This window comes from Lutra lutra, chromosome 13, assembly GCF_902655055.1.
Source record: "Lutra lutra chromosome 13, mLutLut1.2, whole genome shotgun sequence".
NCBI classification, from domain to species: Eukaryota; Metazoa; Chordata; class Mammalia; order Carnivora; family Mustelidae; genus Lutra; species Lutra lutra.
The window spans coordinates 76,431,097-76,449,400 of record NC_062290.1 but is presented as its reverse complement, the minus strand read 5'-3'; the positions used below and the strand labels follow the sequence as shown (position 1 = coordinate 76,449,400).

General features: G+C 44.1%; 1 protein-coding gene across 1 annotated transcript; it reads right to left on the bottom strand.

Moving 5' to 3' along the window:
• Nucleotides 1-791: 791 nt before the first annotated feature.
• Nucleotides 792-8,520, bottom strand: ATP6V1G1 (ATPase H+ transporting V1 subunit G1). Its single transcript, XM_047700517.1, has 3 exons — nt 8,350-8,520; nt 4,559-4,659; nt 792-1,591 (listed from the first exon to the last, which is right to left on the bottom strand). Exons 1-3 carry the CDS (start codon nt 8,429-8,431, stop codon nt 1,418-1,420), a joined length of 357 nt encoding a protein of 118 aa, XP_047556473.1. The 5' UTR covers nt 8,432-8,520; the 3' UTR covers nt 792-1,417.
• Between the last annotated feature and the right edge of the window lie 9,784 nt (nt 8,521-18,304).

Here is an 18,304-nt window from a genome sequence, read left to right as displayed (position 1 = left end):
AAAGTGGAGTTAGAACTAAAGCAAGAGAACTAAAGCTACGAAAGTGCCTCAAGAAGAACTGATCGACCCAGTCAAACAGGACTGAAAGTCAAGGGGGAGGAAGACTATAGCTCTCAATGCAGTCATCACTGCTGAACTTGACACTCACTTTCAGTCGAGTGGCAAGCCTGACTAGAGTGTTTTCACAGTCAAAACTGGAAAAGCTCACACGGAACTCTTTTGAGAAATCATACTATAAAAAGGAACAGTAACTACAGACAGACACAGCCTAAAATCAACCCATGCTTGTCTCATAAAATGTGATTTCTTTAAAGGGCATCTAATGCTCTCGTCCTTTCTCAGAACGAGCAAGGAAATCCCAGGTTCTCTTCCAACTGTTCATACCTACTAGAAATTATTTTGCATCTAAAGACTTTAGGCTAACGGAGAGTCACAGACCATTTAACTCTTAAGAGCTAGTGTGAAGTTCCTATAGGTATTACACATATCGTGTAGCCCACCAGGGGAGATAGATGCTTGATAACTTGCCCAAGGCTATCCCAGTCCAGGGTGCTCTAGAGAAAAGGCAAGCTGCAGACTTACTACTGGTCGGATGCTATTTTTTGAACCGATTGCTGGGTGAAATCACAGTAATTTCCTTCCTGCTCAGATACATACCACAAATATCTTGCGTATGCATGCAAATGCGTATGTGCTACATGTGCTAATTTAATTTCCTAAGGAGTTCTGCAGAACATCTGGGTCAAAGTGCACTCTGCATTACCAAAAAGAATGAACCAGAGCGGGGGAAATGCATGACAATGTCTTTACTTTTAAATGATTATCAGTACACCAAGTAATAACATGTAACAAGTTCTTGAATTCTATCATCTAATAATTTTGATTAAGAGAAACTAAAAGCAGCCTGAACAATATATACTAGTATTCGTTGTTCTACCCTTAGCCAGAAAGGACTATTTTAAGGCTGGCTGCTGCTTCACACAAGTTACAAATAACTATTTACTACTTTTTCATAGATAAAGCCCCTGACCTTCAAGAAAGCTTTAGGGAAAAAAAAAAATTTAATCCCTTTCTTTCTTTAAAAAAAAAAAAAATTTTTTTTTTACTACATCTAAGAAAGAAAAGTACTGATATATACGTTGCTTGAGCTAAAAGGCATAGGAAAACAAACCATGTATACACATTAAATTTCTAAGAAATACGAGGTAAAAGGAGAAAATCTTTGGATAAGCTCTACGTTTGTACAAAGAAGCTAGATTTACTATTCTCCAAGAAGTGAAGGGACCTACAACATAATATACAGAAATAATTTAATGCCTTTTCCCAAGGATGTAATTACTCAAGCTTTGCTGAAGCTTCATTTTCCATGAAGGTATCTAACATGCCAATCTGCACGCAGAGCTGCTCCTTCCTCCCCTTATCCATTTATGCGGTAGTTTTCATGGATCTCCGGCCGGATGTCACAGACAAAGGCCAGGAGGTTATCCAGGACTTCATCCCTGTTCTGCTGGAAGTAGGTCTGCAGGATGGTCATCTTCTCCTGGGTCTCCTTCTCCACTTCAGTGCTGCAGCTGCCGTGAGATCCCAGAGCCTGGAGTCGGGGGGTAAGGACACACAGGGAAGGTCAGGCCGGTGCTCCTCCTCCTTAGTTCTGGAGGAACCAAGTCTTAGCAGTGAACACAAATAATCAGCAGTGGGCCATGTAACCTCGTGATTGAAGAGCATGTGGGGAAAGTGGTGTTCTTGGTTAACGGAAACAAAAACTGAGGCAATCACTTTGGTGGCCAACCTTCGACCATCTATCAAAAGGTAAACTGCACAGCATTTCCACGGCTCAGAAATTACCCTGGAGAGCAATATATTCACACACTCCAGAGTCTAACGTACAGCCCTAACCAAAGCCTGGAATAAACCCAAAGATCCCATACCCGAGGACTGGTTAAACAAATTATGGAGCATCTCTACCAGAGAACATTCTCGGCTCTAAAGAAAGATAAAGTAGACATGTGCAGCAAGACAGAATGAACTGTAAAATATGCAGTTTAAGGAGGAAAAAAAGCAAGATACAAAATGGTGTTAGTGTGGTTAGTAAATGTGTCTCCTTGTGTGGTTTTAAAAGGGAGAGGTAAATCATGGTATATTAAAAAAGAAAGCCGCTTAAAAATAAAACAAAAATAAAATAAACACAAGAGGATGCAGTTTTGGAGGAACAGTTTCTGCGTAACTGGCTCATGTTCCAGCTCTGACGTTCAGCAGCAGGTTCCCCGGTATTATCAATACACGACAACTATTCTTTCAGATATAAATATTCTAGCAGAATATGCTAGAAACTATTAATAGTGACAGTTTCTGAGGAAAATTGAAGGTCTGGGTGGGAGGGAGACGATCTTCATTATCACCCTGTTTTACTGCTTAAATTTTTAATCATGTCTTACTCTTTCGATCTCCATTCACAATTTCACACACACTTTAACACACAGTGATGAATAAATTTTCTTTTATCCTCAGTCTTCACAGTATGGCTGGCTTTCTGTCAAGTATAGGCCTACTTTGTTAGAATGAGACCTATCAGGTTCTTCTTCTTACTAAAAGCCCTTTATTAACAGGTAACAGACAGAGAGAGCCGTAAAAAATACTCTTCTTGGAGGCCCCGGGAGAGGCAGGCCCTGTCGGAACTTACCAGACCAGAGAAGGCAACCCAGCCAGAGGCAGAATGGCGGTCAGGGCCCTGTCCAGGGAGCAGCCGGCCCAGGGTGCTGAAAGAGGGGATGGCTCAGACCTCAGGGAGGGATTGCGCAAATGCTGAGGCCACACGGGGAGTGATGGGGTGAAGGGTTCCCACAGGAAGCCCAGAGCACCGTGTTCCCCTGCGTGGGCAGACATGCCCCCACGCAACTTACATACAGAGCAGGAGGAGGGGTCCCCCGGAAGGAATGGGGGTGGGGAGAGTTCATCCCAGAGCTTGAGGAAACAGCTTAAGGAAGTCTCCCTATCAGGTTCTTGAAGACAAACTTTTTTGTGTCCGACCGCTTCTATCTTCTAACCTGCTCCTGCCTCTTTCCATGTGCATTATTAACTCTAGCCCTCCCTAGCTGTACACACGTGACAGCGCATAAGGGGAAAGCCTTCTCTCGCATGTCACCTAGTCCTCCATAACCTGCACGGAGGCCATCACTCCCCTTCTCACAGATAAGAAAACCAAGGCTCAAAGAGCTCGGAGTGAACATGTAAAGACTCTAACCCACGCCTCCTGAATCCACACTTGGAACTCTTCGCACTTTGTTGTAACTATTCATACTGGCGGAATAGAGAGGCGTTTCATGTTAGCTCAGTTGCTAATTCTTATTTTTAAAGGTCCATTACCCTACTGGGGGTGGGGGTGGGGGTGGGGGACGGGGGACACGATCTCTGTTCTGTGAATATAAACCACAAGCCAGGCCTCAGTCAGCTGTGTCCAAGCTGAAGGGGTTACACTGAACACCGCTAGGAAACCTCAGAGCTCATGCCTGCCCCACAGCATTGCTACTGTCTCTATGAGCAACGATGGCACTGATATACAGATAAGCCGAGGCAGGTGCCCTAACGTGAGGACTGCTACAATGTTTTGTGGACAGTCTGACCACTGACAGCACCAATCTGCCTCAGTTCAAGAGTCAGGGACACTTCAAGTTTGAATAGCACTGGGGCAGTCCAAAGATGGAGGACACTTTTGCTACGTACGTCAACAAGGGAGGCATGTGCCTTTCATCACTGGACTTGGGCATGGGACAGTGTGTGTCTGAAACCAGTGAAGGTCACAAGGTAGAACTTGAGAATGAAGCCCACAAAGACAAGGGCAGAGCTGAGAGATGGAAATAATGTCTTGAGAGCATTACTGAAGCTCCTGGATCAAAACAGAGTTAGCCTTTCACCTGGGTCTTTAATTACGTAAGCCAACAAATTCCATTTTGTGTAAACTAGTTTGAATTTTTTTCTGCCACCTGTATCCAAGAGTCCTGATAGAGTTTCTTTCCTCTGTGAAGCCCTCCTCCAGCCTTTCCCCTTTCCAGAATTCTCCCTGCTTCGTGACTGTTGTTGTACTAGTAGTGCACGCCATCTTCTGCTTCATAGCCCAGCCCACACTGTTGCTAAGTGTCTCTACCACACTGCAGTGGGCTCCAGCTGATGGACATGATGACTGCCACAGCCCCTCTCACAGCTGTAGGTCTGCATGACTCGAACTTTATTACTGTCTCCCTGACCGTCACACTGTAAGCTAAGCTCCATGAGGCGGGGACCATGTCTATTTCTGTTCAGCTGGTTCCCTAACATTGGGCACAGGTTAACATGCTCAATAGATATTTGTGAAATGATCTGAGTAAGTGAAGACTAGGATTCAAAGTTAGTTAAAAACCGATCACCTAAGAGACTCAGCCTGGACATTTAATAGTCAAAATTTCAATTTTCAACCAGAATCACTATCTCCGAGCTCTGATGCGTATTTTGAGAACCTGGGGAAAAGGGGAGAAGAGGAAAGCCTCAAGACACGAAAGCAGTAATGAAAATAAACCAGGCCCACCGCAGCTTCCTTGGCCTTGAACTCCTTCTCTCTTTGCAGGCGGTACTGTTCAATTTCAGCCTGAGCTTCTTCTTTGGCCTGCTTCAGCCTCCGGTTCTTTCCTGTTTTCAAAGGAAAAAGCTACATCAAGAAGTGGTTAAAAGACAAGGAGAAGAGGAAGCAGAGACTAAGATGGTAAATTCTAACAGTAAACAAGGAAAAACTTTTATTAAAGGTACAGTCCCAAGAGACATGCATAGAAGAGGGAATTCAGAGATAACTCAAGAGTATAGGTTCCTGCTCTCTCCAGGCTGTACTTGTGATTAGGTAAAAAGGACCATCTTCCGTAACTACAGACTATAAATGATGGGAAAAAAATCTGCAAGGTGTCAGAATATTCTCTCAATCTCCACTACTCAAAACCAAGACAAAATGGGGGATTTAGCCATCTGGGGAACTCTTCCTCTTCCCAAGAAGTAAACACCTAAGGATCCCGCTGATTACAACTGGAGCTCTGCTTAGAAGCAGAGCAAGGAGACTAATATGCTCCCACGGGACATCAACCTAAAATGTAACTAATGAAACAGATGATGTAATATTGGAAACGAAAAACCATGCCTGTGTGCAAGGAAATAAGTAATGAAAGTAGGGCGCCTGGGTGGCTCAGTTGGTTAAGCGACTGCCTTCGGCTCAGGTCATGATCCTGGAGTCCCGGGATCGAGTCCCGCATCGGGCTCCCAGCTCCATGGGGAGTCTGCTTCTCCCTCTGACCTTCTCCTCGCTCATGCTCTCTCTCACTGTCTCTCTCTCAAATAAATAAATAAAATGTTTAAAAAAAAATAAAAAAAAAAAAAAGAAAGTAGTTCTGGGAAGGAATCTGGAATGGGGAATCCTGGACGGTTAAGACTGCACAAGCATCTAAGTGAGGAAATACAGGTACTCTGATTTCTTGAAGAGAATAAACATACAGCTTGAAAAATTCTCTAGATGCCATCAGAGCCTGTATGTATCAGAGCCAAACAGCATAGTCTTTGCTTTGAATCTTTGCTCACTGGATCAAACTTCTCTTGATACCCAAAAGGGGAGGGGGAGAAGAGTCTTAGATGATCAACCTGGGCATTTACTTAATTTAGAACATAAACCATCCTGTATCTAAAAGTAAGCTTTATTAGATATCATTGTATATTAATTTCTCAAATCCCACTCAAATCATGTGGGCAAATGAAACTAAATTTTACCTCCCACCTCCTAATGAAGAACAGGATGTATAATGACTCCACAACATCAACGCTCCATGACATTTCTGGTAAAAACAATCAAGGGATGTCTCTAAGCACCCAGAGACTGCTTCTGCAAGTGTATTTTACTCCAGTCTTATTTAGGGCCTACTGCTATCCACGTGAGCCTACTTCTACCCCTGTTCTCCACATGCCATCCTCCTCATCAGCTACATTCAATGCCATTATTACAGAGCCAAAGATCTTTTCCAATCTACAAGTAACATTTATGGTTCAAACATTATGCTAGCTCCACATAACTTCACAAAAGCACTCTCCTCGTCACTCCCAATCCCCACAGTTCTCTGAATTAAGATAAAACCACTCTTTGCCCATCAGGTGTCTTCAAAGTTCAATTCTGACAGCATTCTCTGAAAACCAAAAATAAATATTCGAACAGGAAATCATGTTTCTTTCAAAGTTTATTTTTCAGGGAGCCAATATTTTGTTTTATTCCAATAAAATAAACTGTAACACAATCCAGTTTTGTGGTCCAAAGCAATGATTTCACAAAAAATGTAGGCTGGACCATTCTGTCACGTCAATTTTGAAATGGACAAGTTAACCATAACTACAGATCAAGGCAGGCAGTGATTCTTTTCAAACTGTAGTGCTTGTTAATACTTCTGTTCCTAATTACTGCAAATTCTGTAATGTACACTAGCTATAAACTCACTCCTTTAAAACAGATTCATTCAGTAAATACCTAATAGCTATCGTAGATATACAAGACCTTGCACCAAGCTTGATGAGAGAGAGAAAAATGTAAAACGTGATCCCTACCTCCAAGACACTCAGAATTATTCTTACCATACTCCAAGTGTTTGTTCCTGCACCTCCCCCGAATTATCTCACATGCTCCTCAACAGACACAACTTCCGTTACGAATGAGTCGTCACGGGACAAACTCTAAGTCATTCTGGAAATACTTTATAAAGAGCGTGATGAGAAATGGTCTATGAAGAACACAGAACTTTCCAGTCACCAGAGCAAGAGTAAAAGGCTTGTTCCCATCTCCGGTTCCCTCAAAGAAAGCTTTTCCTATGACACCCAGAGTATCAGACAACCCCTCATCCAGAAATTACAAGAAATGCTTGAAATCTGCTTGGGTGTGGAATAAAAGTTTAAGTCTTATAACAGGAGAAAGACCGAGGAATTACTAAGAGTAACAGTTCTTGCTATGTTATCCTTGCATGGAAAAAGAGGCCTCTAGGCTACTATGCTGCTTCCCAGGATATGGTCAAATCCTTTCTCTAAGCCTCACTTCACCCATCTGTATAAAAGGGATAAAAATACCTCTCTCTCCAGATGGGAAAAAGAATACATACAGTTGAATTTGCACATAGTCCCTCCAATCCAGGAGCTTAGTCTAGTGACTGAGCCATATAAAGAAACAAGTTATTGCACAGCGATGACAAAGTAAACTCTTAGGAAGGAATCCTGGCCTAGCCCGAGAGGAGAAGGACAAAGCAGGGACGGCTTCCTGGAAGAACCGCTGCCTACATTTTGAGATCTGAAGGACAAGTTAAGTGTTCGATAAAAGAGAGTAGAAACTAGAAAAAAGCATTTCCAAACAGAGAAAAGAGCTGTGCAAAGGCTGGCAGGTCACATAGGCATCGCAGCGGTTCAGGATGCCTGGAGGAGAGAGCCTAAAAATGAGATAAGGGAAGAAAGCTAGACCCAGGTCCAAAAAACGCTGCCTACACCCTCGGAAGGAATCTGAGCTTTATTCTTCAGGCACTACATGTTTGCTGACTGTGATGTGCATCCCAGGGAGGGCTCTGACTGCAGTGAGGAAAATGGACTTGAAGGAGGTGGCCTTCTCCCACTCACCAGTCCAGATCAGAACCACCTGTGAAGTTCTTGAGCAACCGTACATTTCTCAACTCTAGCCTTCATGTCACCTGCAACTAACCCACCCAGTATCTGCTTCCTTCTCTGGGACTCTGAATACCGTGTTGACGGAGACACTGGAGCACCGCGCCAAGGCGTCTGGCACACATTAACCACATTTAAAAAAAAAAAAAACCTTTTTAAAGAAATTAACGCATGAGGTTGGTACCGGAGCCGCAGAAAATCTAATGTCCCGGACTAAGATGCTAGCCGTAGGGAGGGGGAAAGCGAACAGCCATAATAAACATCTAGGCGACTGACTAAACGTGGCGAAGAGGAAGAGACGTGGCAAGAGGGCTGTTTCCAGCCTGAGCAACAGCATGGACGGCAGCTCTGCACACTGAGACAGAGCAACACAAAGGAGCAAGTGACGGGCAAAGACGACGAGTTCCCTTTGAACAGCCCATCCCACACCCCTCCCAGATCCCAAGAAGGTCATCCTACTACTGTTTCTTCGTCCTATCTACTACCCCACATCACAGCTTCCAGTCGGCATACAAGCCTTCCGGAGTCTCACGTCCAGACAGCTTCGAGACTCACAAGCTTCCGCGACGGTCACCACCCCTCCACGCCTCAGTTTTGGGGCCTCATCCACGATCTCTGCACCCACGCCACGCCTGGCCGCCCCGCCCCGTAACTCACGCTTGCGGGCCTCCGACACCTTCTCGGCAGCCCGCTTCTCGGCCTGCAGCAGCTGCTGGATCCCCTGCGACTGACTGGCCATGGCGGTGGCGACTCTAAGGCCGAGGGAAGCGGCCTAAATCGGTTCGAGCGTGTCCCTCGGGTCAGCTGACCCAGCCGCCTAAGATCTGCGCCTGCGCTCTGCGCCAGCGCCCCGCCCACCATCACGTGACGACCGCAGCGCCGCGTCAGCTGATTGCACTCGGCGTCTGGTGACTGGAGAGGGAAGGGGTGGGGCGGGGAAGGAAGGGCAGAGCGTCGCGGCTGCGCCTGCGCAGGATCTGTCTTCTGCCTTTCACCCCTCCCCCACTCGGCCTAGTCCTGCTCCAACGTGTGGCTGTTCCTTCCCCGGTTCAGTTGGGGCGCCACGAAGTTATTGCTGTAATCCCTCACTTTGCAACATGCCTGCATTAAGGTCGGGAGAGAAGGAGTCAGGCCAAAACACAAATAGCTTCCCGTATTTTGCACCCTGTTTCACCCTCTCCCCTTTCTGGAAGGTTCCTTGGCACTTGAATACGTTAGGAGACATGTTAAGAAAAGTCTTACCAGGCTCGGGGCATAGAGTGTGGATTGGGAATAGGGTACTTGGGGACAGATCTAACATTAATATGCTGTGTGATTTGGGGGAGGATGCTTTCCTTCTCTGTACCCCAGTTCAGGGACGAGCTGGACTATTTTACATAAATATTTAATGAATGCCTGCTGTGATCCTAGACCACAGTTGGTACTGAGGAAATAGCAGAGAGCAAGACAAAGTCCCTGGTAGAGTGCAGGGTTGATGGAGGAAAAAAAAAAAATTGCAAACTGATAAAGTAATGAAGGAAAACCAGAGCACTTTAAGAAAGAGGGGGATGTGGAGGTGGCTGTGAGGGCTTTTCCACAGAAGTGGCATTTAAAATAAGATCAAAAGAGTAAAAAGTTAGCCAGGAAAAGATAGTGGGGATTAGTGTTAGAGAAAGATAGGGTTGATTAGTGGGAAAGGACCAGCATGTGTGGATTTAGGGGAAGCAATTTCGCACAGAGATATCCTCCAGCACAGATAGGTAGATAGGAAGCCAATAGTTGAGTTTACAATATGAGAGATTCTGCCTGAAGACTTGATTTGCTCCTGACAGCAACTCTAAGGTAATATTATTAACTCCTTTCTATATTAACCCAACTGAAGCTCAGGTGGGTTAAGTTAACTTGCCCAAAGTCACTCCCCTATTAACTGTCAGATGGGGTATTTGAATGGACCCAGGCTTGCAGAGTGGAACATCTGATCCACTGTGCTCTTTTGCAAGAATCTGGTGGATTGTGGGAAGAACCAGATGGTCTCCTGGAGTCCGCCAAGCACTGGGAACAAAGGAATACCAGAACTTTTCCATAGAAGCATCTTCGCACTGGAGGAGGAGCTGGGTTCAGGGCTCAGGACATTTTCCTTTGATGGAAGTTAGAGCTGAAGGCTGGAAAGAAGGCTGAAATCCAGAACACCTGTTCTTTCCTGATAGAAGAAGCAGTGCTTGACTGGTCTCTGAAACTTTAAGTTCAGTCAAGGATTTCCAGGGAAGATTTGTCATTTTCAGTGTTCTATGAAAACGTAATTCATCCGAGCAATCAACAGAGGACAACACATACGTCTAAGAGTGGCGAAAGGATTAAGAGATGATGGAAGCCCAAAAGTGGAAATAACCCAAATGCCTACCAGCCAATGAGTGGATAAACAAAATGTGGCATATCCACAAGATGAGATACTATTTGATCACGAACAGAAGTACTGATACTTGTAGCAATACGGATTGACCTTGGTAACATTATGCTAAGTGAAAGAATGCAGGCACAAAGACCACATGTTGTGCAGTTCCTCTGATGTGAAATGTTCAGAATAGGCAAATGTATGGGGACAGAAAGCAGGTTAGTGGCTAGACAGGAGCTGGGGGAGAGGGAAGGAGTGACCGCTAACTGATATGGGGTTCCTTTTGGGATCATGAAAATGTAACAGAATGAGGTAACAGTGACGGTTGCACATCTTGTGAATGAATATACTTAAAATACCAAATTTCTGATGGCACAGTATGTGAATTATGTCACAATCAAACTGTTAGGAAAAGAGAGAGAGAGAGATGAGGGGGATGGATGCAAAGCCCTTGCAGGTTTCTCCTCTGTTGTAAATGTCAGGAAATGAAAGCTGTTGTTTTTATCTGGCTGGGGGGTAATTGTTTGATTAACAAATCTGGTCCTCCATTTAGCAAAAGCCTTCACATTAGGGTTCCGCTAACAGCCAGCTTCCTGAAAGCATGGAAATATCTACACATTCCAGATTTTTTTCTCTTTTCTTTTTTTTTCTTTCTTGCAACATTTCAAGTTTATTGTATAAAGAGAGCAATACTAGACAATCCATCTTCTGAAATTTTCAGACTGCTTTGTATTTTCTGGTTATTTGAGTGGGTGTTAGTTGTCAGGACTTGGGCATTCCGGGGAGATGTCCCAAAATAACCAGGAAATGAGAGTGAAGCAATTGCTTTCCAAGGGAAGCCTTGAAATCTTGAGCCTGCATTCCAGAGGAAAAATTCACAAGGTCATCTGAAGGATCCAGAGGATCCTAGACTTTGTACCCCGGATGAGTGAAAGTATTAGCACATCTAAGAAAAGACTGCCCATTCAGATGTGTGGCTTTTCAAACACAACTGGAAACAAGATGAAGGAGTAATGATGACCTTCACAGGCTCCAGGTCAGCAATGACTCAGGGAACTGGGGCCTGTCATTGCCTTCCCTAAGGAAACTAGACAGCTGGGTTCAAATCCAGCTCTGTCATTTACTTGCTGGGTGACCTTGAGCAGATTACTTGACCACTGTGAGCCTCAGACTCCTAGTATGTTAAAAATGGGAATTGAGGGGCACCTGGGTGGCTCAGTGGGTTAAAGCCTCTGCCTTCGGCTCAGGTCATGATCCCAGAGTCCTGGGATGGAGCCCTACATCGGGCTGTCTGCTCAGCAGGGAACCCGCTTCCTCCTCTCTCTCTCTCTGCCTGCATCTCTGCCCACTTGTGATTTCTATCTGTCAAATAAATAAATAAAATCTTAAAAAAATGGGAATTGATCACCGTTGAATAGGGTAATTGTGAGGGTTAAATTAGTTAATACATGTAACTAGCTTAGAATGTACTCACCACTCCTAGTAACACAAGTATCTGAATCCTGGTGAGAGTGACTTCTCAAAATAATCAATGGGCCTTTTACTTTTATCTCTCAACCTAGTGTACTTAGTGGATGGAAATTTGCCCCAGACAAAGTGACTGCTCGAGAGAGACTTTGCAGGGCCGGTGCTATGGTTGAACAGGTTGTTCACTGCACAAGGAAGTGAGACTATGCTCAAATCCACCCCATGCTGTGCCTACTCTTCCCAGAGGGAGCAGCTTTCTCTAATTCATTCGAAGGCTCCCTGTGGCCAAGCAGGAGTCCTGCAACAAAATCCAGGGTGGGCAGCCTGACTTGCCCCATGGGAAACTCATAAAGGAATTAAATGCCCCAGTCCCACTCCCAGCCCCACGTAGGGCCTCCTATGAGACAGCTTCCTGACCTCTTCATATACGTTTTGCACATTGGAATGCTGATGATTAATAGTTAACCCTTACTCTTCCTTGACTAATACTGAAAATAATTCTCAAGAGACTAAGATTATATTCTCAAATCTTACTGGTGTGAGAGAGATAATATTTATCCTTCAGTGAACCCAGTTATCTGTGTGTTGCTGTGACAGTGATAGGGTTCAGGACTGCCAACCCCAAATATGGCATCTTGCCATATTGACTATTTTAAACTGAAAGAAGCTGAGAATCAACAGGGGCAGGAAGGACTCTTTGACCCTCCCTTGAAGCAGGTCATGAGACCCTTATGTGAGAAACGCCCTTCCTCCTCCGGAGGAAAGGAACATCCTTATCTCCAGGACCCCAAGAGGCTCCCAGAGGGATCAGGACAAACAGACCTTGCTAAATTTTCTCCAGTTTCCTACTCTTAGCTCATACCCCTTTTGTCCTAGCACATTTGCCGTGACTTTCCACTCTTCATCAAACCTAGTGTAAAAACACTCAGGTTTAAACACTTCCTCTGGTCTTCATTTCCTTAAGAAATCTCCCATGCCACATAGAACTTAAATAAATCTGGATGCTTCTCTCTTGTAAATCTGTCTTTTATTACAAAGACCCAGCCAAAAACCCAAGTTGGGTAGAAGAAAGATATTTTCCTCCCTCCCAATAGCATTTACTTGCCATTTCCATCTCTTCACAGACACAGATCTAGGATCTACTTGGGTAACATTCATTCCTCTGTTTTCCTGGAGCTAAGTAGCATGTATGGAAAATGGATCAAGGAACAAAGCATTGAAAGTTATTCCTAGTAATTAATTACAAATGAGTCTGAACAAAGTCACAGGCAAAGAGATATGAATAGTGACATTCATTCATTCATTCATTTGAAAATGTTTATTGAGCACCTGGTTTGTGCCAGACTTCAGCAAGCTACTGTATATGAACAAAACAGACACATTCCTTGTCCTTCTGGAGTTTGGAATTCATGGGGGAGACAGCCAAACAGAAATGCCTACCAATGAGTACCTAATTTTGAACCGAGTTAAATGTACTACAGTTGGGCTATCCAATATGTTCTCAGTATAAAATACATACCAGATTTCAAAGGCTTTGTATCACAAAAATATAAAATATCTCATGATATTAATTATAAGTAGACTTGATAATATTTAGGTATACTGGGAAAAATAAAATGTCTTCTTAAAATTAATTTTACCACCTCATGCCCATTAGGATGGCTACTCTAAAAAAATAACGAGTGTTAGCAAGGATGAGAAGAAATGGGAACCCTTGTGTGATGTTGGTGGGAAGATAAAATGGTGCGGCTATGGACATATGTCCAGCAGCTTGTCAAAAAAATGAAAAGTGAAATTACCATATGATCCAGCAATTCTATTTCTGTGTATATATCCCACAGGAATGGAAAGCAGGGTCTTAAAGAAATATTTGTACATCCCCGTTCGTAGCAGCACTATTCATAATAGCTAAAATGGGGAAGCAAGCCAAAGGTCCCCAAATGGATACACAAACCATACAAAGGAATGTTATCTAGCCTTCCAAAGGAAGGAAATGCGGATACCACTACAACAAGGATGACACTTGAGGACATTCTTCAGTGAAAGAAGTCAGTAAAAAAGACAAATACTGTGTGATTCCACTTATCTGAGGTACTTAATCAAACTCCTAGAGACAGAAAGTAGGACGGTGGTTGCCAGAGGCTGGGGATGATGGGAATGGGGAGTTGTTTAATGGGGAGAGAGTTTGGGTTTTACAAAATGGAAAAGCTCTGGAGATTGGTTGCACTAAGATGTGAGTGGGCTCAACACCTTGGAGCTGTGCACTTGAAAATGGCTCAGATGTACGTTTTATGTTATGTACATTTCACTGCAGTTAAGAATTACAGAATTACAACACAAAAATCTTGAATTTCACCTTTTCTTTCTACTTTTTTTTTTTTCCAAATTTGCCGATAGGAAAATTTAGTATTACACATGTGGCTCGCATCTTATTTCTATGGTGCTACTCGGAAGGAAAAGAGTTTTGATCTTCATGGATTTTTGTTTTTAGGGAAAGGAGGAACCATTCATTAAAGTAGTGACAGAACACTTGTTTGCTCAAAATTTAATAGTGCTTCCCATGTTATGTTTGTGAAACAATTTCTGTTATAATGTTTATAACCCCAAATTTGAACAGATTACAGGTTTATGTAACAGTCACTTGTCGAACACACAGTTGACAATCTTGAGGAGAAAATATATCAAAGACAAATATATATTATATATTATGGAAGTTCTTATTGTATGTATATCACGGAAGATACATTTATCACTTTTTACATATTCTAGAAGACATTCTAAGGAAGGTAAGTCATTTCAAAGTAGTCTGTAAACTCCTGGTGGTCAAGGAATCTCCGGGGGTTTTTAACTGAGGAACCTGATCCGTACTGAAGGGAAAGAAGTAACCAGACAAGCCTGAAGTGTCTATACGGGGGTGGGGGTTCGGGTCAGGTGGGTGGAGAGCTTTCCAGACAGAGAAAACGACTCAGGCAACAGTTGTCAGGCAACAGGCATCGTGGAACATTCCAGAAAGAGCAGTGAAGGCTGGAATACACAAATAGAGATGTAGAAGACATCTCCAGGTGAGGTGAGGCCCAGACGGGCACAGCAGGCCGGAGCCAAATCAGGTGGAGCCTGGAGGCCTTGCTCAGGACTTTGATTTTTATTTAAAAAAAAAAACCAGGAAGCCAGCAGAGAGGGGACAGGGCTGCACTTGTCTTTGGAAAAGGTTGCCCTTGCTCCATCTGTGTGTATATGTGTGTTTTTACTTATTTATGTACTTATTTATTTTGAAGACTTTATTTTTAAGTAATTGCTGCACCCAACATGGGGCTCATACTTACGAGCCCGAGACCAAGAGTTGCACGCTCCATCAACTGAGCCAGCCAGGCACCCCGTTTTTATTTTTTAAGTAACTGAGGCATAATATGTAATTAAATGTAGTTTAATGTTTATATTTTGTGTGTGTGAAATTGACCATGTTAAACATTCTCTGAGTCCTATGGTCCTGGAAGACAGCAGCAGTCCAGAAATCTCCCTAACCTTTGTTTTCCAAAATCCTCCAACCTTGTGTGTTCCTAGAAATGACTTACCCAAAAGAACCGCTCTTCCCCCAACGTGATTTAGATAAGACTCCCTGCACACTGGTTGTCATGACTACCACAAATTCACAGATGACTCCATCCTTTACCTGTGACAAAGCTGAACACAGTCGACCCTCCCACCTCCCATTCTTTGTCTCACCAATGATTAAGATTAGAATTGTTTGTCCCTCCAAAACCAGCCAGACACAAAGATAAACATTTCCTGTTCAGCTGGCTGAGACTTCCTCTGACTGCAAAACAGTTCTAGCTCTACAGTCACCCTACCTGTAACTTGTCTGTTCCTCCCTCCAGGTCTAAGGTAAAACTACCCTGCCAGGGCACTTTGATCTTCACACCTGGATGGCTCTCTCTATTGTGATAACTTGAACAAAAATATCTTCTTAATTCCCCTGTGCATTTTGTCTCTGACAAGATCTTTCCGATAAACATTCATAAACCAGAATTTATTGGTTTGGAAACTATGATTTTTTTTTTAAATTTTATTTATTTGACAGAGAGACACCGCAAGAGAGGGAACACAAGCCAGGGGAGTGGGAGAGGGAGAAGCAGTCTTCCCGCTGAGCAGGGAGCCCGATGCGGGGCTCGATCCCAGGACCATAGGATCATGACCGAAGCTGGAGACAGACGCTTAACGATCGAGCCACCCGGGCGCCCCTGGAAACTATGATCTTAGGTACATGTATGTACAATGCAGCAAGGGTGGATTCATTTCAGTTGAACGTACCATTCATTGAGCATCTTCTATGTGCAAAGCACTTTGTGAGGCTTGAGACTGTGGGATGAATAAACCTGCCAGGAGCCATGTATAATTACCTCGTAAGTAAATTGTTATCACCACAATTTTCATTGAGTACTTATAAGAACCTTTTGAAAATGATACCCTCAAGGGGCGTCTGGGTGGCTCAGATGTTTAAGTGGTCGCCTTCACCTCGGGTCAACATCTCAAGGTCCCGGCATCAAGCCCTGCATTGGGTTCCCTACTCAGTGAGGAGTCTGCCTGTCCCTCTGCTTCTCCCTCTGCCTGTCCCCCTTCTCGTGCACTCGCTCACTCTCTCAAATAAATAAAATATTTTTTAAAGATTTCTTTTTTTTAATGATTCTTTTTATTTGTCAGGGAGAGCCCATGCAGAGGGAGAAGTAGGCTCCCTGCTGAGCAAGGAGCCCATTGTGGGACCCGATCCCAGGACTCTGGGATCATGACCCGAGCTGAAGGCAGACGTTTAACTGACTGAGCCACCCAGGCGTCCCATCAGTAAAATCTTTTTTTTAAAAAAAGAGGATAATTATATCCTCAGGCATTATTATCTGTTTTCCTGCCCTTCGTTTTCTCTTCTGTGAAATGAAAATAATAGCGCTCCCCTAGAGGAGTGTGACAGGGGTGGGGTTAGGTGGTCAATGAGATAATGCATGAAATGTTAGCCTGTTATTATGGACTATGTGGGAAAACAGTTTGGTCTTCTGGAAGGAGCAGTCATAATCTACAAGAAGGACCTAGATCACATTCAGTGTCTGCCACTCTCAAAGCTCACTTTATGAGCCAAGTGGCCAGAGGCACATCTTGGCACATAGGTCATCACACTTTTGCTCATATAGTCTTGCAACCCTGGTCTAGCAGAGCTGTCATTGCCCCCATCCAGTTCTCCGTGATCTTTTAGGGGGCTCTAGCCCATTTCTAGCTATCAGGATCTGCATCTCTCAGCCTAAGACTTTTTTCTTTTCCAGAATTGAGGAACCATAGCTCTCCCCAGGTACAGAGACAGCTGAAAGGGACCAGGAATTGACATCCCCCGAAAGCAGCCCTCATCCAGTGACACTGGGCAGCTGGAGTATAAAGACTCCCTATTCCTTGACCTTTGAGTGGAACAATTCCGAGGCAAATGTTTTGTGTTGGGTTTTCCCTAGGGAAGTCACTCTAGTCTCTCAATGCAGTAGCCACCTCCATAATGGACCTCCCCTTCTTTGGGTCACTTCTGCCCTCCCCTACCAGTCTGCCCCACACCTTCCCAAGGAAATCTTGTGCTCAAATCACTGCTTCAGAGTCTGCTTCCCAGAGGACCCCCACTAACTCTCAGGTTCAACTGGTTAGACAAAGACTGAGCCTTGATCCAAGACGGCCACCAACCGTTGGCCAGAATGCTACTCTGCACGAGATTATGATTAAGCAAAGCCACCTGATTCTTTTTCTTGCAGAGCAGAGAAGGAAGAAACTAAAGGAGGACAAAGAAGACAACAACAGATGGGCTGGATCCTGGAAATAGTGGCCTGTGGCATCCTGAGGGAGGCTGGTGGCGACTGTGCCACACCCCGTGATGCGATTTCCTGGGTATGTGTGTGTCTCTGTGCAGTTTTTGCCAACTTCCACCACCCGAGTCAAAGCATGGTGATCCTCATCAGAAGTCCAATTCACACAGATGTCAAGGTTAAATGGACCTGAGTTCAGATCCATTCTGCATGGTTTTCAGCAGATGGCCTAGAGCTTCTGAGCCTCAGTTTCCTTAGTTCTGCATGGGATTAATACTAACCCTCTTGCAGGTTTTTGTGAGGGTTAGATAAACAGCTAAGCAAGCTGGTACATAGTTTATTGTCAGTAAACATAGCCTCGTCCCTTACCTGAGATCTTCTAGAGGTACTGGCATCTACAAACAGTGCCTGTTTTCTGGTCACCATGGCGACCCTAGACAAGCTCATAAATTTCCTCTAATGAAGCTGAGATATTTTCACTTTTCCCTGCTGTGCTTGTCTGTGTCTTGGATAGATTAAAAACTCCCAAAGGAGTCACATTTTAGAGTATGCAGCCGGGCCATTTATAATCCATATCATCTACTGTGATATGGGCGAAAACAGTCAAATAGGGAAAAAAGAAAAAGGTTCCATTTAGTCTTCCCTGAGCACAAAGGTGCCTCTGTATTTTAGATGGTTTGGGGAACATCTAAAGAGTGGGAAGGAGAGCAACTGTTAGTTGGTTTTAGAAGGAAGAGCAACCTTTAGCCAGTTGGCGTAATTCAAGAGACCACCAAGCTCACTGCCTGCCTTGATGCCTTTCACTCTGCCTTCCCTTCGAAGACATTTTACAATTCATCTCGGTTCCTCTTGAATACATGATCATAGCAGATCCTGAGCTAAGCAGGAGGGTCCCGGATATGACGCTGGCCTCGGACTGGACCCAAGGAGCTCACTATCAGCAACATCA

Coding starts and splice junctions, on each gene's coding strand:
- ATP6V1G1 (XM_047700517.1), bottom strand. CDS start 8,431: ATGGCCAGTCAGTCGCAGGGGATCCAGCAGCTGCTGCAGGCCGAGAAG. Junction 4,660..8,349: donor GGTGTCGGAGGCCCGCAAGC/GTGAGTTACGGG, acceptor CTTTGAAAACAG/GAAAGAACCGGAGGCTGAAG. Junction 1,592..4,558: donor TCAAGGCCAAGGAAGCTGCG/GTGGGCCTGGTT, acceptor CCCCGACTCCAG/GCTCTGGGATCTCACGGCAG.